General features: G+C 36.5%; 1 protein-coding gene across 1 annotated transcript in view; it reads left to right on the top strand.

The window, feature by feature from the left end:
• Positions 1-21,406, top strand: part of LOC145985910 (uncharacterized) — a 29,105-nt gene extending 7,699 nt beyond the window's left edge. Inside the window, exons 2-4 of the mRNA XM_083120047.1 lie at positions 15,435-15,608; positions 20,403-20,441; positions 21,203-21,406. Of these exons, the coding sequence (XP_082976173.1) occupies positions 15,435-15,608; positions 20,403-20,441; positions 21,203-21,277 (288 nt within the window). The 3' untranslated portion in view covers positions 21,278-21,406. The remainder of the gene's footprint in view (positions 1-15,434; positions 15,609-20,402; positions 20,442-21,202) is intronic.
• The last annotated feature ends 924 nt before the right edge of the window (positions 21,407-22,330 follow it).

Here is a 22,330-nt window from a genome sequence, read left to right as displayed (position 1 = left end):
AATTATTGTTCCCAGCATTTTCCTCTCCTGCTATAACTAGCAACCTATCTATAAGTTTTCTCACATCGTTTATCCATACAAATTCCTTAGGTAGAGTATTGTATTGTTTTATACCACTACCGGTTTTTAGTTGATTCCAGATAGGTTTAATCAGATTATTGTATTTATCCCCGCTGCTCGATTTCACACGCTTTTGACTAGCATCGTTATTTTGGTACAAAGCATCAGAGAGTGTCAAAATTTCAGAGTAACTTTGATAATCATCTTCTGTAAAAATTTTTGGTTGTTTTTTGGTAATGAGCTCCCATAGCTCTACGGTACAGTGGGATCCATGAGAATTACCGTGCAAATTGTCCATGGCTATTTTCTTTAATTTTTCTCTTACATCCCATATGTTTTTAAGCGATGGATTTTTATGTATGTTGGTGCAGAAGTTGTCAACATCTTGTTTTGAGTTTTCGTTTAATTCTTGAAGCTCTTATTGGGACAAATAAAGTGCACGAACACGGTGGTGGACAATTTACACGGTAATACTCATGGATCCCACTGTACCAGGATATCTGGACCAGCTGTTTCTCCCACCCAAATTAATTTTTATGTTATCCCCTTCAAATGTTACTTTAGACTTGCCAATTTTCCATACTACGCCTTCATTCCCTCCATAGTTGGATACAAACCAAATACTTCATCTTTTTCGAATTTTCCTGTACTCAGGTAATCCCTTGCCAGGGGACCCAGCTCGATTTTCTCTGATTCTTCTATAGCTGCTTTAGCAGGTGGTTCCTTGAGTACCAGAGGAGTGTGGATGCTAGACAATGGCGTAGGAGGAAAAGCTGCATACTTTTTAGCAGTAAGAGGTACCAATTCATTGATGAGGTTTTTATTTTGTTCTGTCACACTCTTAATCTCTTTACCGAGACCACTGATTGCATCGATAATAGGTTGGTCTTGACGCTTGTGTTGTTCGTAAAAACCTCGATTCTCTGATTTCAAACCCTTGAAACGTTTGGACAAGTACCCTCGTAATTTCGAATTATCTTCTATTTTATGTTTTGACATAATTTTTTTTATTTTTATGAATGGTTATTTTATATCGTTTCAACGTTTAAAAAGTCGTTGATTTTATATCTAAATTTACCATTGTTAGGTTTACGAGTCATGTCGATAGTAACAAATCCAAAATCGTCGCTGTTCCAACAAGATGAACAGAATTTTGAAAATTGGTTGTAATTTAAGTCTCCTCCCACATAATCATCGTATACATGTTTCAAATTAGTATGATCTTGACGAAACAAACAGATTAAGTTTGTATTATCTCGTAGTAATTGTTTGGGAATTTTGGAATAAGTTTGAGCTAAATAAAAGGAGTATATTTCTTTGTGACGACCCTGTGTAAAAAAAATTCTAATTAACTAACTAACTCTCTAGCCTTCTTAAACCCGAAGGTTCATGGCTGCAGCAACACAGGCCTTCCATCTTTCCCTATCTTGAGCAAGATCTATATACTCTTTTCCATCCCTACCGATTTCCCTTAGGTCCATCTCAAGATTGTCCCTCCATCTTCGTCTTGGCCTTCCTACAGGTCTCTTACCATCAGGTTTCCCAACAAGAATCCTGTGAACTCTTCTTTCCTCTCCCATTCGTGCCACATGGCCTACCCACCTAAGTCTTCTTGATTAAATTATTCTAATAATATCTGGACATGAATACAAATTATGTAGTTCTAGATTATGTAACCTTCTCCACTCACCTGTCTCCTCATCCCTTTTAGGTCCAAAGATTTTCCTAAGGATCTTATTTTCAAATACTCTCAATTTATGTTCCTCTTTCAATGTAAGGGACCACGTTTCACACCCATATAATACTACAGGCAAAATTACTGTTTTGTAAATTTTAACTTTTAGTTTATTGGATATTAAACGAGAAGACAAAAGTTTATGAAGAGAGAAGTAACATGCATTTCCTGAATTAAGCCTACTTTTTATTTCCTCTTTAATATAATTTTCATTTGTTAATATTACTCCTAAGTATTTGAATTTGGAATCTGGTTCAAACGAGTTGTTATCAATAATTAGATTTTGATTATTACCTAACACTTAGTTTCGGCCTGTAAGCATATATTTAGTTTTCTCTTTGTTAACTTCCAAACCTATCTCTTTAGCAGTTTTGAAAAATATTTTAGCATTATTCTTAATTGTATTCACATCATCCCCCAGTAAGTCTACATCATCTGCATATGCTAACAACTGAGTCACACCATTTAATTTTAGTCCTTCTTTAGTTTCTTTTACCTTCCTTACAGCATATTCTAAGGCAAAATTAAAGAGCAATGGAGATAATTGATCTCCTTGTTTTAACCCATTATGAATTGTAAATTTGTCAGACATATTAATACCTACACGAATTTTACTTTCTGTTTCACTGGTGCATATTTTTATCATACTAACAAGTTTCTTAGGTATTCCAAACTCTACTAATATATTATATAATTTCTCTCTTTTGACCGAATCATATGTTTTTTTTAAATCAATGAATAGCTGATGGACATTTTGATTATATTCCCACTTTTTTTCAAGTGTCTGTCTGATGTGAAAATTTTGATCTTTAGTTGATCTGTTACGTTTAAATCCACATTGATAATCACCTATAATTTCATTAGCATATGGGGTTACTCTTGTTAAAATAATGTTAGATAATATTTTATATGTTGTTGAGAGTAGAGAAATTCCACAGTAATTATTGCAGTTCATTTTATCACCTTTCTTAAACACAGGAACAATTATGGATTCTTTCCACTGTTGAGGGATTTCTTCTTTATTACATATTAAACAAATTAATTTATGAATTTGACATATTAATGAATTTCCACCATATTTAATTAACTCAGCTGGTATTAAATCAATGCCAGGTGCTTTGTTATTCTTTAGCCTTTTAATAGCATCTTTAACTTCAGTCAAGTTAGGTTCTGGAACTAAAGGTTCTGCTGTGTGTACTTCATTTACTTCTGATTTATCTCCTACATGGACATTTAAAAGGTCATTAAAGTAGCTCTTCCATCTATTTAGAATATCGCTTGGGTCAGCTAGAAAATCACCGTCTTTATCTTTTATCAAGTTTACTTTAGGTTGCCACACCTTTCGAAACTCATTTACACCTTTATATAAATCTCTGATATTTTTGTTTTTGCTGTTTATTTCAATTTCGTTAATTTTGCTTTTCAAGTAATTCCTTTTTTTACTTCTAAACGTGCGGTTAACTTCTCGCTTTATTCTACTATAATTGTTTAGATTTGTATCATGAGAGTTATTTAACCACCTAAGTCTAGCCTGATTTCTTATTTCTATTAGATTATGACATTCATTATCAAACCATGGCTTACTTTTTCTCGGTTTATGGTATCCTATACTTTCTTTAGCTGCTGATTCTATTGCATTACGTATGAGCTCCCAATTCTTATTTACGTCTGTTTCATTTATATTTTCATCATCATTTAAATCCTGCAAAACATCAAATCTATTTGACAGTTTAATTTGGTAATCTTTCTTAATTCTTTCATCAATAAACTTTCCTGTATCAAATTTTATAACTTTTAGATTTTGTTGTTTATGATTTATCACTGAGAGTCTTTCCCTTAATTTAGCAATTACTAAATAATGGTCACTGGCACAGTCAGCACCTCTATGTGTACGAACGTCAATTATACTAGTATGCCTTCTCTTATCAATGAGAATATGATCTATCTGATTATGAGTTTTACCATCTGGAGAAGACCAGGTATATTTATGGATATCTTTATGTTTAAATGTGGTACTTTTCACAATTAAATTCTTTGAGGTTGCAAAAGTAATCAATCTTATACCATTATCATTACTTAATTTATGAAGACTTTCTTTACCAATCGTGGGTTTAAATGTCTCTTCTTTGCCAATCTGTGCATTACAGTCACCTAACAGAATTTTCATATCATACTGAGAAAATTTATCAAACACCTGTTCTAACTGTGTATAAAAATCATCTTTAGTATTATCATCTTTATCTTCCGTTGGTGCATGTATGTTTATTAAAATAATTTTACACCACCTACCCTGTAAAACTGCATATGATATCCTATCATTAATAAATTCTACTGTTTTAAGAGCCGAGATAATTCTATTATTTATAAAAAAGCCTGTTCCAAAATTATGATTTTCAGTACCACCATAGAAAAAAGTATAATTTTTAGTTTTACAATTCCCTTCTCCTGGCCACCTAACTTCCTGGACAGCTACTATATCTAATTTATACTTAACTATCTCATTAACTGTACATTGATATGCCTCAGGCCGGTAAAAGCTCAGAACATTCCAGGTGCCTAATTTAATATCCTTATTCCTAATGTAGATCTTATCCTTAGTCCAGGGACCTCCCAAAGTAGTCCCCACCCGGAGATCCGAACGGGGGACTATTTTACCTCCGGAATATTTTGCCTTGGGAACATCCATGGCCTTATATTGCTGATTCTTGACATGGCTTTTTACAGTGCAGAGTTGTCAGCTCTACGCCTAACCCCCAATATGAATGGAGGAACTACTACACAAGACAAACACAAACACATTAGACAGCACAATTACTACACAAGACGAACACAAACACATTAGACAGCACAACTACTACACAAGACACACACAAACACATCACAACTATAACACAATATAAACACAAACACACCACAACTACTACACAATATAAACACAAACAAACTACACACCACAACTACTACACAAGACAAACACAAGCAAATTAGACAGCACAACTACTACGCAAGACAAAACAAACATACTAGACACCACAACTACTACACAAACATACTAGACAGCACAACTATAACACAAGACACATACATACATACCACCGATACTACACAAGACAAACAGAAACACATTAGACAGCATAACTACTACACAAGATAAACACAAGCACACTAGACAGCACAACTACTACACAAGACAATCCCAACCACACTAGACAACACAACTACTACACAAGACAAACCCACATACAAGCACACCACAACTACTACACAAGACAAACACAAACACACTAGACACCACAACTACTACACAAGACAAACACAAACACACTACACAGCACAACTACTGCACAAAACACACAAACACATAACAACCACTACACAAGAAAAAACACAAACGCACAACTACTACTACACTATAATTTGATACACGCAAAACACAATTGTATTTTTAGATATTGCGCATCTATTGAATCGTGGAACGCCCACTCGGAAAGAAACTGTATTTAATATTACCTTGAAGTGAAATTAAAGAACACTACACTAAAGTTCAAATCACCAACCCTGAAACCTTCTGTATATTTATTTATATATATATATATATATATATATATATATATATATATATATATATAAATAAAAATTGGGGAAAAAAAGAAAAAAAAACGCGGTAAAAGTTTACTATCCGTCGGACACCTATAACTTCTGAGTTTTCCTCAATTCTTGACATTCGTACTCACCTATCTGCTTCGCAGAACATTCCGTGAATGGTTTTTGGGTTTCCATCCCGGAATCATAATTTTCGTACTTACGATGCAATTTTATGCAAAACATACTTGAATATCATAGAAAATATACTTCATTAGCTACAAAATGAATTTTGTTTCAAGTCTCTACCTTTAATGGTTTTTGAGATATTAAGGTTTCTGAAAAGTGCTAAATGAGCAAAGAAAGCCATGCGCCATGTTGGAAAAATGGCTACTCCAGGAGAACTAAAGACAATAATATATTTTGAACATTGGTTTTGATATCTAGAAACATGTACAAACGTATGTACTAAAAATGAATTTTTTCTAAAATAGTCTTGCAACCACCATTGGATCGTTTGACCCAAGAAAATTAAGAAGAATGTGTTTAAGGTTAAAAATTAAGGAAGGTTAATAAACGTTTCTTTTCTTTTCGTGTTTCTTGTACGGTGTTCAATATCATACCAAACTATTATTTGACCTATCAAAGTGGCAATTTTTAATCATTTTAATCTCCTTTTTTATTATTGTTATTATTTGCTATGTACAAAAAAAAAAGTCCCATCTCAAAGTTTCCCCATGTGGCTTCGTCGTGTTGTCGACAAGAATAATAATCTAACGATATAAGAAAGAAATTGCTGTTGAAATGAACAGTTATCTTGTAACAAAATACTATCACAACACTAAAGTCTAAAGGGAAGAATGTACTATGCAGAGCGTGATGTTAGAAAAAGATTGATTAGAATATAGTGTTCGAAGTGTTACCGAAAAGGGAGGGAAGAGTGTAGCAAGATATCTCCGTTAGAGTGCAGCCTGTTGCGAGCATAGAGGGGAAGGGCAAGGTTATTAGAAGTATAGGGGAAGGGTGCGTACATGCAGTTGTTACGTGTTAGATGGGACTAAGACAGTAGAAAGTAACGGATCAGGAATGACTGGTTCTCAAGTGTGTAAATTCGATTATTTTGTAAGTCGATTGAATCCAGGAAGCGTGTACGGTGACATAACCTAACTTATCTAATCTAACCTAACTCAGTAAATCCTATATCCAATTAGTTTAATCAAACGTAACACAAATGAACCAAACATAAACTAAGCTAACCAATTATAACTTAAATAACAGACAAAAACGAAGTTGATAACTAAACTCAATCCATCCGCAAGCGTGGAATCAGTCAATCAACGAAATCAATAAAAGATAATACGCAATATACGGATATTGTCTTACAACCTGGTAAATAATATGCTTCAAAGAAATGACATGCACAGAAAAAATATCGCATGAAAGGTTGATGTTTAGTAGCAATACAAGGCGTGACAGTAAAGTTTCCGGACTGGTGCTACAAAAACTCTCAAACAACTGAGAGAGGGAAATATTTTACTTCATTTTTCAAAGTGATTGCCTATGACACATTCACCCCCATACACAGTGGCGGCGATTAGGGGGGGGGCGTTGGCCCCAACGTTTTGCAACTTTTGCTCCTACACTACGCTAAACCTTATCTACCAAGGGAAAGTAAACTGTCCTTGCCCTCCCAGTTTTGGCACCTTGCCCCCCCCCCCCCGCCCTAGTTTTGCAACCCAATCGCCGCAACTGCTCATACATCTTTGATATAAATCACCAAAGCCTTTTCGATAGTCCTCTTCTGGAATGTTGCGTAGAGTCTTTGTCACCCACACTGGAAAACAACATGACGTCGACAAGGGCTAGATCTGGGGAATACGAGAGATCAGTAATCTCAACAACCTCTTTTGTAGCCATAAACTGCTTAACAATTGTGACGTGGGACATTGTCGTGTGAAGTGTCCAGCTACCCACCTCTCTCTACTGAGGTCTAACCTTCAGAATCGTTTCAAAAGGCGAGTAAGTATTTCTATGTAATACGCAGCATTGGCGATAGTGTCAGGGACACAAATTCTTTGCGAATGATGCCTGCTGAAACCAAAAAATGTGACTAACATTGTCTTCACTTTTATTTTTTTGCAGGCGGGCCTTTTTTTTTCCTAATCTTTTGAGCTCGTTTGTGATAACACCACTGACAGTTTTTAATATTTCATAGTTTATGTTGCGGTTTTCCTGAGTTTTTCAGCAGAACTTGATGTTCACACATTGCACCTTGTAACGATCAAAATCATGTTGGATTTGAAAACAGCTCTTATGTCGAACCAAACAATGTTACTATTCAACTAAGCACTTCACGAACTCAGTGAAGCATGTGAAAATGATGGGCCCAACAATTTTATTCTGTCAACCTTAAAATTGGACGTATAATCTCAGTCCGTAAACTTTATTGCCCCATCTTGCGGGAAAATACTGCGGGCGAAAGGGGAATGATTGAGAAGTGAACATAACGAAATAATTTGCTATTCAGTTTCTTCTTGCTTCGTGCTAAAACGACCGACTAAGTCCATTTCAATTGAAGACGCCGTCATTCCTGCTGTTATTAACCTCTCAAGCAGGACGGGTTTCTGATAGTTTTAGAAAAGCAACAGTACATAAATGAAAAGCACCGAACGACTGCTTCAAATGCCACAAAACGAGTAATAGGCCATCAAACAACTCAAGACACTATTATCTCTAAAGACCTAAGTACAAGGGCTATTGGTGTAGCTAGTGCATGAAAACAATGGGTTTTGATGATAATCAGAGCAACATTTTTTGATACTGTTCTTTCATTTGCATCTTATTAACAAAAGAAGATCACTTGGTTTATGACCATGCTAAAGAAGATACTATCCATAAAAGTTGTTAAATGTTAGGAAATGCTAAGAAACTTAATTCATTGGTGATGGGTGCAGAAACGTAAAAATTATTTTACTAACCAGAAATATTTTTATAGTTTGCAAAATGGAAGGAAACGAACAATCACTGCCGGTTTAATTGACAATCAAAGTTTATCTGTTGCTACTTATCATAGTAAAATCAGGTAACGTTCTTTTTAATATTACGATGCCAGAGGTCCCAGGTTCAAACCTGGCTAAGGATAGATGCATCATTGTCTTCGTCCCGTCAACCATTTCAGCGTTCGTTCTTATCCTCACGATTAAAGCAAGAATTAGATAAGCGACATTTAATAACCTCAATAGAAAGAAGAAAGAATATTTTCGCACATTCCGAACCTACGTATAAACTGTAGACTCTGTCACTAAAAGTCTCCAAAAAATGTCGAAAGGAAATTAGTGTGTGGGAAGGAAGGGGTGGAACGGGAATATTTTGTGTGGATAGTCACTTTTTATATGCCTCTACATAACGCACAAACTGCATATTCTGGGTAAAATTTTGTTTAATTGCCAAGTTTCTCTTGATTTTCGGCGATAGCAAGTGGGTCGAAGTTTATGTCTGGGCTCTGGGGGCGTTCCCCCTCTTTAGAGTCTATTTGTGTATGAAGTTGACTGGAAACAAATGTTTTGCATTCTACCCAATTTCGCAAAGAAACAACCTATATCTTAGAGCTTATCGTCCACCGTGGCGCTCCGAAACTCCGTGTGAAACTTTCAAACTTTCGGAGAGGGTCCGTGAAACCTCAAATCGCCCTGCATTGGAAAACTACTGCGTTTGTCTTTTGTTTACCTGAACAATGAAAGCTAGAACCACACGAAGACATCCGGAACACATTCGTGGCTCCGGAAATATTTTTTCTCCAGTAACCTTCTGATTTTTTTTTCTCCCATGGAAATTCCAGATGTCGCTTCCGAGTTTTATCCAGCAAAACGTACCGCAGTGGTCGTTAAGGCATTGTGAACGGTCGGCACGGCACCGGACCAGCTAGAAGCTGCAATGGAGAGCAGCTTATGTGGAGGAGGAAGAGTGGGAAGAAAAGGAGAGGAAAGAATATCATGGCAAACTTGATCGGAAGCGTCACGCAAGAATGGATACTACTATAAAAAGTTCATCTACAATTTTTCTGCTCATTTTCTCACACAACGACACAAGAGTGTGTACAGTAAACAAAAAAAACATCTATTTTGGTAAAAAAAATATTTCTAATTTCGTTCTGATTTTCCAAAATCTAGCCAAATGGGGGCAAGCAAAAATTATCAACTAGCAAAGTGGTTTTTCCACAACCTGATGGGCCTGCAATGAGGCATCTTATGTTATCAGGTAACAACTCTCCATTTTTTTATTAGTTTCCACTACATCTGGTAAACGCTGTACAACATTCCATGTTGGTGTCAAAGAATCACCTGGTTTGCTTCTATCCAACTTTTGTCTGGCAGACCTAACCATTTCATATACAATTTATTATTTTTCTTCTTCAATATTTTCTCGATTAGATATGTATCTCGATATTTTGTTTTACTAAGTTCCTCTTCATAGAATCTCCCTTTCAATATTTTGTTATGATTATATTTTATGATATATGTATTTCTATTCCCTGTTAAAACTTGAACCACTGAGATTAACTCCGTACTCCAATTTTTAGTAAAACCCTTCTCGAATAACTGTTTATATTTACTGACCCTTACCTGATCCCCTATATTAAACTTTGGCTTCTTGATAGTGTATGTATATTTTTGACAATAAACAGTAGAAATCAATCGTTGCTCATCAGATTTGGTTACCTCAGCAGGTTTCATGTTAATAGTACTGTGTACTGTATTGTTGTAATCATGAACTAGCTCGGGTAAAATTTGCACCCACTTATAATTGCCCTGTAGAGTGAATTGTCTCCACATGCGATTTTTTAATGTCCTGTTGAATCGTTCCACTATACTAGCTTTCAGATCACTGTATGTAGAATAATGTTTAATATTATGTTGTTGCATTAACTTAGCAAATGTAGAATTGAAAAATTCTTTCCCTCTATCTGTCTGTAAATATTTTGGTTTCCCTCACTGAATATCAACTTAAAAGCCTCGGTAACACAAGTACCAGTCTTGGATTTTAGGGGAACAGCCCATGCATATTTGCTAAAAGTATCAATAACTGTAAGCATATATTTGTAACCATGATTTATCTTATCCAAATTTTTTAAAGTCCCCCTTGGAGGGGCCATCTCGATCAGATCAGCCTGGAAGAATTCATTTATACCTTTTGTTACTACACTTAATCGCTTGTAATTGCTACGGGCTGGTTTGTGTAATTCATGAACTATATCTTGTCTTGACATCGAGTTCGAAGTGAGAATATCGCATAAAATGGATTGTCCTCAGGGTATAACCGCTTTATGTCAAATACTAGCTTGTCACCAATTTCAATATCAAAAACTGATAATTGTTCGTCGTCATGTACTTTATATTTATTGGTATGACAGTAGACAGTATGCAATAGGTATTTGAACTGCCTTGTGTATACCATCTTTTCGCACTATAGTAAACTGAGGAACTTCAATATGTTTTCCATGTTTTAGAAAACTAAACTTCAGAAATCGTAAACTACCATCAACAAAAAAATTCATGTACCTGAGTGTACGGATATAATTTGTAAACATTGCCAGCATTGGCGTACGTCCAGTGCCCTCGAGCATTTGGAACACTTTGTAACCTAACAATTTCCATAGAATAAAATTGACGAGTATCTACGTCATCTAGTCTGCTTAATACCGATTCCAAGTGTTCGTTGATAGTACGAACCAACTCATCGTAGCTAGGTTTGATTTTTACACCAACATACAGTTGTTTATATTCCTCTTTGAGATCGTGAAGTTGAGTAGCAAAACCTGATAAAGCAGATTCTTGACTTGCTTCAAGAGTAGTAATTTGTGACGTAATATTAGAAATAATCTCTTGTAAATTTTCTACAAGTTTCAATTTAGAACTCTGGGTAGCAAGATCGTGTACTTGACTTCTGATTTCTGTAAATAATGCATGTAGTTCGTTAATTATTTGATTGTTGGGGAGACTAGCAACAGTTTCTCTGATTTGCGCAATTTCTGCTTGAATGTTTTTGATATCCTCAGATTTTAAAATTCGATGTACTGCTCTCCTCATAGCTTTGATTTCCTGAGAAGTAGGCAAAGCAGCTACAGTATTCTGAAGTGTGGTGAGAGTTAATTTTATAACATCGAGTTCTGTTGCATCAGCTGAATTTTTCAAAATTTATTGCAGTTGCGTTATGTCATCCTGCGTAGGTGTAGACTGTTGCAGTGTCTCTAATTTACTCTGAATGTCGTTAATAAGATGATGGAAATGCGATAATTCTGATTCAGTGTTCAAGCTTTCAAGCTTAGTAACTTGCTGTTGAACTATAGCTAGAATATCAGTAATGCCAGGCAGTTTCGATTCCAGAGTTTCCTGTACACTTGTTAGCTCATTTCTCATAGTTACCATAGTATCTTCTATGTGAGCTATAGTACCTTGTATCTTCCCAAAATCTTCATAAGTCTCCAACTGCAATTTGATGCCGGCAACGCTCCGAGCAATAGCATTTAATTCAGAAGATGAAGGTAAATTATTGATAAAATCTTCCAATGTCTGTAGTTTCGATTGAACTTCTGTTATAGCTGTATGCAGTTCATCTGTCTGTAATTCAGATTTGATACTTTGCAATGTAGGAACTTCGAAAGATTGAAACTGTTCTTGCAATTTAGTAATACTAGCATTTACCTGCTCATATTCTTCTTGAGTTTTGATATTCTGGATGATGGTTTGCAGTTCGGTACGAATACTATTTGCCTGGTCATTTAATTGCTGTTTCAACTGTTCGGTATTCGTTCTCTGGATTTGTCTAAATTTATCAAGTTCTTTTTTCAAGTTGGCAATATTTTCTTCTAAGTTCTGAAGATTATCTATTGAAGCTAAATTAGTATATTTCTCAAGCAAAGATTTGAGTTCTCCATCAATTTTTACTATAGGATCAATCAGTTGAGTTTGAAGATTTCTAATCTCTGCTTGAATATTTAGATTTAGCGAATTCTGTAATATGAGTAAATCTGATTTCAGTTTCTTTAGACGTACATCTAAACTAGCAATCTCGCTGGAATTATCTGGAATCTCCTGCCGCCTTCTATTACCAAATATATCCATGTTTTTTTTTTGTTTTAGGTATTTTATATATTAATAAGAGGATAGATTATTCTTATTTCGATAAACAGAGGAATCAATTTATCATACTCTCCAATTATCTCAGCATACAAAAATTTACCAGCTTCCACATCATAAGACGTATCAGGAAGTAATGTACTATGTTTAATTCTATACAAATTTCGACCTATGTGCAAAACTGCCGCATTGGGTGGTGAAACGTTTATTTGAATTTTCTCACTAACAGGTAACTTATATGATGATAAGTTATTATTAAATACAAATAAGTGCTTTCCAGTATCCTCGTCAACATGAGACCAAATACTATTCAAGTGAACAAGAAGTAACCCTTTCAATTGATGATATATTTCTCTAAATACATCCATGTTTACTGGAATTCTCTCTACAGGCTGATTATGTTGTTGTTTTTAAACTCAAAAATATTCATGACGTTTTATTTTATATTAGCTATTTTTTTATTATATATAAAATATATATTTGTACTAAGTACAAAAAATATCACCCTGTGCTTAGCACATGAAAAAAAATTATGAGCAGCACTGCAACAACGCGTCCGCACTCTTCAAACACTCTCACGATACAGACTGATCTGTAATGCTTTCGCATTTAAATAACCTAAGCGCGGACCGCGTTGAAAACATCAGAAACAGTGAGCCAATCAGAAGACAACACGTCATCGCATTACGTCATAATCCAACCAATCAGAAGACACCCATTACGTCATAATCCAACCAATCAGAAAACACTCATTACGTCATAACCAACCAATCAGAAAACAACACGTCAGATACGGGGTCATCATAATATTGCGTAATAACTTGTTGCGCAACATGATGCAATAGAAGTAGACCGGAAGTAGACCAGAAGTAAATGTGCGTGGGTGTGCGTGGGTATATACTTAAAAAAAACGAAAAACTCACAAGTGTCTGTCAAGTGGACCGGAAGTAGACCGGAAGTAGACCGGAAGTGGACCGGAAGTGGACCGTAAGTAGACCGTAAGTAAATAGGTGTAGGTGGGTGTGGGTGTGGGTGATTGTAGGTGGGTGTAGGTGTACTTTAACTCGTAAGAAATTATGACATTCGTACGAAGTACGAGATGAAAAATCACAGATTTGCAATAGTATAAAATCGACAAAAACATCATCAAAATAGGTTTTCCATTGCTGTTAAATTAATAAAAATAATAGGCCTCGTACCAAGTATGGAGTAGAACGTATACAATCCCTCTACTCATTCATTTTTTGATTTATAGTATTTCGACTTTTGTGCCACTTTTGGCTAATTTGCGAAGATGGGGATGAGTGATGATACGATGAAATTGATGAATGGACACTCACAAACATCCATGCCTAGGCCAGGATTCGAACCCAGGACCCCTGGCGTTGGAGCGCGATGTGCTAACCACTCCGCCACGGTGCCAGCTCCGAACCCTTCATGTCGGTGTATCTAGAGTTTTGCTTCTGGCCGTTATATTATTAAGGTATGTCGTTTCCATAAAGCTCAGGGTTGCTGAAGAAAAACTTCAACTTTTTTTTTTTTAGCCTAAACATTTAAACTTCTCGTCCTCCTCCGTGGCTGTGCGGTCTAAGGCACCTTGCTTTGGACGGCGGCTGCGGGACGGTTTGGGTTCGATCCCGGGTTTAGTCTCCGGGAATTTTCGGCCTGTGTATAGGGCCGGTGGCAACCCACCCTCGTGAGGAAATTAGGGAGCTCCAAGTGAGTGAGCGTAATCCGGTCGCGAAGTCCTACTACGGCTGGGGGTTTGTCGGGCCGACCACCCGTCCCCCTAGTCTGGCTGCAGATCTCCACGCCCCACTGGTGGCCCGCGTGGGAGGGAGGCCAGCAGTCGGTAGGTAAGCCAGTGCCCAATATTGGGCTGTAGCGCTATAAGGTTACTTTATTTAAACTTCTCTCAGCATGAAGATGAATTTCCGTAACTGTGTTCAGATTTTCCTATAGGACGAAGTGACTTGTCCTGATGAACATTTTTAGCCATAACAGCACACAGTGGCGCAGGAACGTTTCTGATTTGGGGGGCTGGAGTACAAAGTTCAACAATAGAATACTACTATAATAATTATTTTCAGTTGTATGTAGAGATTAATTATTTTTTTTGTAGAATCAAGTAAATTTATGTTAATTTAAAACTAAAAATGTACAGTAAATGAATTTACATATAATTTCTCTAAAACTATACTTCATGATGCAAGTTTTTCGTTGGGTAACGCGAGGTCAGCGCATCGAGTCTCATCGTCGCTGTTTTCCGACTTTCGGGACCGAAGTCTGCTACTACTTCTTTTCAAGTAGCTCCCAAATTTTCCTCACGACGCTGGGTCAACTTCGAAAATATGGGGGCTCCCACCGGGAATCGAACCTGGGACCACTCGACACCAAAGGGGAGAGCGAGAGCCTTACATATTAATATAAGTTCACCGCTAAAAACACTTACAATAATTTGGATAGACATTTTATTTAGCTCACATGCATATTAATTTGATAGAAGGGAAAGGTCATCTCCAGGATAAAAAAAAAATGGTTTGTAATTTTTCTTTCTTTGCCTTTCTGCGTTAATTTATGATTCCATCAAGCTGCCATTCTGTTGTGAGAGCGTCCATTTTATTCACAGATTCTTTCTTTCAGTACAATTCCTAGATTTTCATATTTGCATTAAGGAAGACACAACCATGTCTATTTTCTTCTTCTTCCATTCTGGCTTTAATATTTTCTTTGCGTTTGATTGAGAACTATTGTCAGTTGTTCCCAATGACAAAGAAAATAAGCACAGAACAGAACACACAGTAGCTTTGGTCTTGTCACTTATTTCTTCAACATGCGTTGTGTCCTTCGACACGTTGCACCTGTATGATTATTTTCACAAGTGTTGCTTGAGTTATTCTTTTCTTTAATTCAATTTCTAGCGACTAATAAAACCCTTGCAACCGCTTCAGAAGTTACCTGGAACATTTACAGAAAGTATATATTCGTTGGACTTGGAGAGGTGGTGCCAGACAGACACAATGTACAAGATAATTTTGTGTTTCGTTCTCACTTTGTTTCTTGTTTATACGATTACGGCAGGGCCCATTCTACAGGTATTGTTTGGTTAACATTTTTCATCAACTTGCATTATTTAGTAATAGATCTGCTTTTTAAAATTCAAGTTAAATTTTGCTATAGTGCAGAAGTACAAATTAGTACTAGTAACATGTTACGTTTTTAGTATAACGATCGTTACTTCACGTTAATTGATCAGAAATCACTAGAGTGCGCGTCAAATCTCCTGCATATGGCCTTTAAAGGCTGAACAGCACCAGCGAATCACAGACGTGCGGCGTTGCCAGCGTTGCCTAGTTCCGTGCTCTCCGTGACAAGGCGTTTCGCTCAAACACGCTGTCTCTTTTCCGTGTAAGACACCGCTGCAGTGCGCTGCTATTGGCTATCGACATATGCAGAAGATTTGACGCTCACTCTAGTATCGTTGCTGACAATGATATTGATTGATTGATTTTACTTCGCATTTCTGCCACTTTTGGCTAACCGCGAAGATGAGGATCAGTGATGATATGATGAAGGGACACCCAGGGAACACCCATGCCCAGATCGGGATTCGAACCCGGAACCCCTGGCTTCGTAGTGTGAAGTGGTAACCACTCCGCTACGGAGTGCGGCTGACAATGATATGAACATAACAGTTGGGCTGAAAAGTTCGTAGGCTAACATAGTAAAAAATATTTTTTTGACAAAATTCGATTTTATTATTCAATATAGTTGCCTTCGAGGGCGATACAACGATTATAGCGGTCATACAATTTTTCGATGCCATTTTTATAGTACGATTTCTCTTTAGCCTCAAAATAGGCCTCAGTTTCGGCGATTACCTCTTCATCAGTGCTAAATTTCTTTCCAGCGAGCATTCTTTTAAGGTCTGCAAACAGGAAAAAATCACTGGGGGCCAGATCTGGAGAATATGGTGGATGGGGAAGCAATTCGTAGTCTAATTCATATAATTTTGCCATCGTTTTCATTGATTTGTGACACGGTGCATTGTCTTGATGAAACAGCACTTTTTTCTTCTTCAAATGGGGCCGTTTTTTCGTGATTTCATCCTTTAAACGCTCCAACAACGCTATGTAATAATCGCTGTTGATGGTCTGGCCCTTTTTGAGGTAATCGATGAATATAATACCATGCGCATCCCAGAATACTGATGCCATAACCTTGCCAGCCGACTGTTGCGTCTTTCCACGCTTTGGATTCGGTTCATCACGTGCAGTCCACTCGGCTGACTGTCGTTTGGACTCTGGAGTGTAGTTATGGAGCCATGTTTCATCCATTGTAATATATCGACGGAAAAATTCGTGTTTATTACGGTTGAATATCGCTAAACATTGCTCCGAATCATCAAAACGTTGTTGCTTTTGATCGATTGTGAGCACGCGCGGCACCCATTTTGCACACAGCTTTCGCATGTTCAAATATTCATGCACAATATGTCCAACACGTTCCTTTGATATTTTTAAAGTCTCAGCTATCTCGATCAACTTCACTTTACGATCATTTAAAATTATTTTGTGGACTTTTTTGATGTTTTCGTCGGTAACAGCCTCTTTGGGGCGTCCACTGCGTGCATCGTCTTCGATGCTCATTTCGCCTCGTTTAAATTTAGTAAACCACTTCTCAACGGTTGATTTTCCTGGTGCAGAGTCCGAATAATGTTTATCAAGCCAAGCCTTGGCTTCAACAGTATTTTTTTCGCCAAAAAGCAATGCTTTATTAACACACGAAATTCTTTTTTATCCATTTTTTCACAATAACAAAAGCTGCTTCACTCACAATGCTATATCTCACGAACTAATTATCCGGCAGCTGTGAAATTTATACACGTATCATTTGAAGGTTAGTACTAAGTAAAAATCACATGGATTTAATTCTAGTAACGCCATCTATGAGTCAGCCTACGAACTTTTCAGCCCAACTGTTACTTGTGTTTGTGTTTTGGGTTGTAATGATTCGGTCAGTCGAGATTCACCAACTCTATAATGACAAATGATGCGTTACTTTTTTGGGCAAAATGACAATAACACATTGCTTTTGAAAGAAAAGTACAAACGTGTAATACTTACGTTGCAACTTTTGAATAACTCACAAGCTCTGGTTCATAGTTTGCACTGTGAGTGTGTATTCTGTGAAATATCTAACCAAACATAAGATTTGAAATTACTGTAAGTTTTTAATTACTTTTCTGGATATATTTTTTGCTGATTGGGTTGAAATTAACGGTTGTGTCATCACTGAAGAATACTTGCACGCGTCACATTACGCGGGGAAAATCGCTCCCTGAAGGTAAAAGAGGGTTCAAAGTGTCCGCATTTGAAGATAAAAGTGCATAACGTAGTGTTGATTCTTCGGGTAAAGTGTAGTATTTTGTCGTCACTTAAAGTAGCACACTAGATCTCGTTATCGTATCGTAGGTTGCGTTTGACTTGACTAGATCATGTTCTCTGGTTAAAGAGAAAAAGACAGTTCATTTTTATTTAACGAGGAAGAAATTAGTGTAATGGGAAACCTCCTATCGAAGTTGATTCATATTTCATTTAATACATTACACTGTCCAACAAAATTGAAGTTTTTGTCTGTTAAAAGATAAGTTGTGGGTGATTCTAATTGAATTTGATGTGCTGATTTCAAATCTAATTACAGAATTTTTCCATCACCCATGAAATTTGAGTAACAGGGTACATGCAAAATATCAGGTACATACAAATCTTATATATATTTATAGTGATACGATGCAATATTATTTACAATGGTATATCTAGAATGTCTTCGAACTTGATTTTCGGCTGTACCTTGCCTGAGGAACATCACTTTTAGTGTCCAGCAATAATCTGCCAACATATTTGGAGTCCATTTTCCCTGGCAGCGCCTTTCCATTTCACCAATTTCCTGGTGGAAACGTTCTCCATGTTCCTCGCTCATTGTTCCAAGGTTTTGCGGGAAGAAATCGAGGTGGGAGTCGTGAAAAGTGTATCTTCAGAGACATATTACTCTCCAGAGCATGATAGTTCTGAATCAAATTACTGACAAGTTCTCTATAATTTTCTGACTTGAAGTTTCGGAGGAAATTTATGCAAACTTCCTTGAAACATTGCCAAGCAGCCAATTCCAGCTCATTTAGGCTCTTTTCAAAACCATTATCTTTCATTAGTTTCCTGATTTGAGGGCCAACAAATATTCCCTCTTTTAGTTTCGCCTCAGTAATTCTGGGAAACTTCTCTTTGAGGAACATAAATTCACTACCCTCACGGTCCATTCCTTTTACAAAATTCTTCATCAGACCAAGGTTTGTGGAGAGGAGGCAGTAAGATTTTGTCTGGACTTACAAGTGGTGGATGAACAACATTCTCCTGTCCTGCGATGAGTGACTCTGTCTTCGGCCAGTTCTTTTTAACATAATGATTTTTTCTATCTCTGCTGTCCTATTTACACAGGAAACAGCAAAATTTGGTGTAATCTAGTTGCAATCCTAAGAGTATAGCAATAACTTTCAAATCTCCACATATCTGCCAAGAGTATTTACAGTACTGGATATTTGATAACAGTTTCATGTTTTCATAACTTTCCTTCATGCCCCAGGAATATGCTACGGGAATGCTTGGATATTTATTTCCATTGCACAGTACAACTCCTTTCAAACTTGTTTTCGAAGAGTCTAAAAACAAACTACATTCTTCACTTTTATGGACAATACCTAGTGACTCTAATAGACCATCGATGTTGCAACAGAAAACAAGGTCCTTATCTTCAGCATACATATCTGCAAAGTCTTTTTGGCGTTGCCGGAAAAAGTAACTCTAGTGTCACTCTCCAATAAATGTCATCCTTTTAATCGCGATGCAATCAGTTCTGCTTTACCCTTACTTAACTCTAGATCTCAAACTAAATCGTTAAGATCCTCTTCAGTTATTAAGTGAGGTTCAGTTGTTGAAACACTCCCCACAAAATCAGGATCATTATGCAATTCACTACATTCATGCAGACATCAATGGCCTAAAGTTACTAGTGTATTGTTGTAGCAGAGACATAAAAATATTTTAAATATTGCCTGCCAATCAGCTTATTATGGACTGCATGCTGCAATAATAATGCAGAATTATATTTTTATTGTTACAATAAAATGGTGGGTGATTGATAATTTCTGACTTCATTTTCGGAATCAGCAGGTGGCAAAACATAAAGAACCGTTGAAATTTTACTTTTAACAAAACCATTGTTGGACAGTGTTATTAATACAAGTAATGGCTTGTATTAATCACAATTATCACAATATATCACAAATATAAAAAAAAACACAAATGTTACTGTTTACTACTTTGCTCCTCAGGTCCAAGAGGTTAACAAAAGTATCATTGGCATCTAAGTTTTAATAAAACTTAAAATTTGTGAGGGGGTAAGTGCTCCCCATTGCCCCCACCAAGCTACGCCTATGGGGGAGGTTGTCAGTTTTTGATAATAAGTTGTGATATTGGTGATTCGCAGTGCTTGAAAGCACAATTCGATAGTCGCTGTATGAAAAAGCTTAAGTTTTAAAGTCTAATGGAAGATGTATTATAAATGTGACTATTGTTTAAAAGGAGGATAAAACTCATACCTAGTAGCAATGAAAATTTAGGGATATTTGGATCTATTAGAAAGCGGGGAATTTACCTTCCGTAAATTCAAGCATTTCTTTTGAAAGGGTATATCGTTTTGTAATATGCAAAACAAATTGTTAACAGTAAGTATTATAGCAAGCAGGGTTTTGTGAAAAACTCCATACGAATAACATATGATACTGAAATTTTTATTAGCTGAGTGTATAATCTCTTCCCACGTTGATATTCCAGGAACATAAACTTGAAACCCGAGCAAACAGGAACCAGACGGTAAGTTCCAGTTTAATGTGCGATATTCTAATTAGATATTTATACTTTTAATGATATACAAATTTCGTAACCCTCGAATATCACAATTGCTACTTTTATATATTACTAAGAACTTGTCTGTGGCTTTGTCAGTATTTTCGTGTTTCTGAGTCCATTTCCCTCTTAGGGGATGCTTACGGTTAAAGAGGAAAACACCCCTAAACTTACAGGTTTCTAGGTCCATGGGTTTAGGCTGTGCATTAATGAGAGACTGATTGAGGAAAAACTTTTATACATTATGATAGTATGTACGTGTAATAGGGAACCAAACGAAGAGCATATAGTTCTTAAACGATCAACCACATTATCAAATTTACCGAGCGACCTTTTTGTCATTTTATACACTACTTCTCTAATCCTTTGCGTTAATAGCTGAAGGTGGATGATGAATTGATGTGAGTAGAGAACAACCACAGAGACAGAGAGCCTTTATTTATCGAGAATTCAAAACAAAGACTTCTAGAATCATAGTATGTTATTCTTATCGTTACGCTTCAAGAGCTCCCATGAGCTTTTGAAACTCTGAATATGTTTTCTGTTGATAAATGAGAGGTTCTGGCAGAAAAATTGTCAATCTCCTATGTAAAGTGGGAAGCCTTTTCTTGACATTCTCTTCTTTTCTTAAAAAAAAAAAAGTATGAACACTAACTTAATACGTCTTACACGTATAATAATAAATTTTATTGTAAATCATACTAATAAAACATATCTTTCCTTTCCAGTACTTGTACTTCATGCCACTGGGAGCTTATTTGGCCTGCCAAGCTTCTGGAAGATGTCCCTACTACATTGGTTAAGGCCAATGCACACGAATTAAATCTTTGTAATACTCTATTTAAAACATAGGTTATATTGGCAAACACAATATGAAAATACACAAGGGAATCAATAAAAGGAATTCTTAAGCATTCCGTAGTTACATTTTAAACCATAAGTTTTAAGGAGAAAATCAGTAATCAACAAAATATTATATGAGTATATACATAAATAAATAAATGAAATCTTGAATGGAATATCGACCTCAGTAAGGTCCAGTAATTATTGGTCTGTAACTTGAGTTGTAAAAGGGGCCCGGTTTCGAATACGTGAGAAGACCTGAATCTTTGGTCTACCTTATCATGCAGCTTCATATTCACGATAAATTTAAATATGTAAAAGTTTGCAAAAAGTAAATAGATTGTCAAGACAAATATTTCGGATTCACTATCGGCGTTTATTTGAGCAGTTTCGGATTGATTGCAGGTGCAAACACAAAATTTCGCTTCTTGCGGGTCATTCATAGCTGCCTGAGCCCTGAACGATTGTGCCAATGCCAGACACGCCATTAGGGGGCGTCACGTGCCCCCGCCAAACTGTTCTGTATTTACTGAAAACTTTACTTTGGTGACAAATATTGTAAAATAGTCTTTCGGTAAATTTTGCTTTCAGTTTGAAACACTGGTCTTGAATTTTCAGTGGCAGGAACACTAAGCAATACATTTCCCTCTCGTTTTCATGCTTCTTGCTTGTTGAATACAAACATATGTATAGGTAGGAGATGTTGTTAATGATTTTATGGCCCGCCCTTTCAGGGAAGTCGGAGACCTTTTGAAAACACACTTTCCCTTCATGTCATGCCCTTTCCCCTTACTCCTACAAACATCTTTCTGCTACTTCTCTTCATCTGGCGCTGGGCTGACACCACGTCCACCGCGTCGAAACGGCACAAACAGGAAGATTTAGGTGCAGGCGGCTAAGACCTTCTAGGTTAATTATTTTATGGTTCAGGAAGGATATCCCGATGCTTTTCAAATTGCAAGAGACAAAGTTCGACTGTTTGTTTCTATTTTAGCTCGGGGATGAACGACAAA

This window comes from Lepisma saccharinum, chromosome 3, assembly GCF_977018435.1.
Source record: "Lepisma saccharinum chromosome 3, izLepSacc3.1, whole genome shotgun sequence".
In the NCBI taxonomy this organism is placed as follows: domain Eukaryota; kingdom Metazoa; phylum Arthropoda; class Insecta; order Zygentoma; family Lepismatidae; genus Lepisma; species Lepisma saccharinum.
This window is presented reverse-complemented; position numbering and strand designations above follow the sequence as displayed.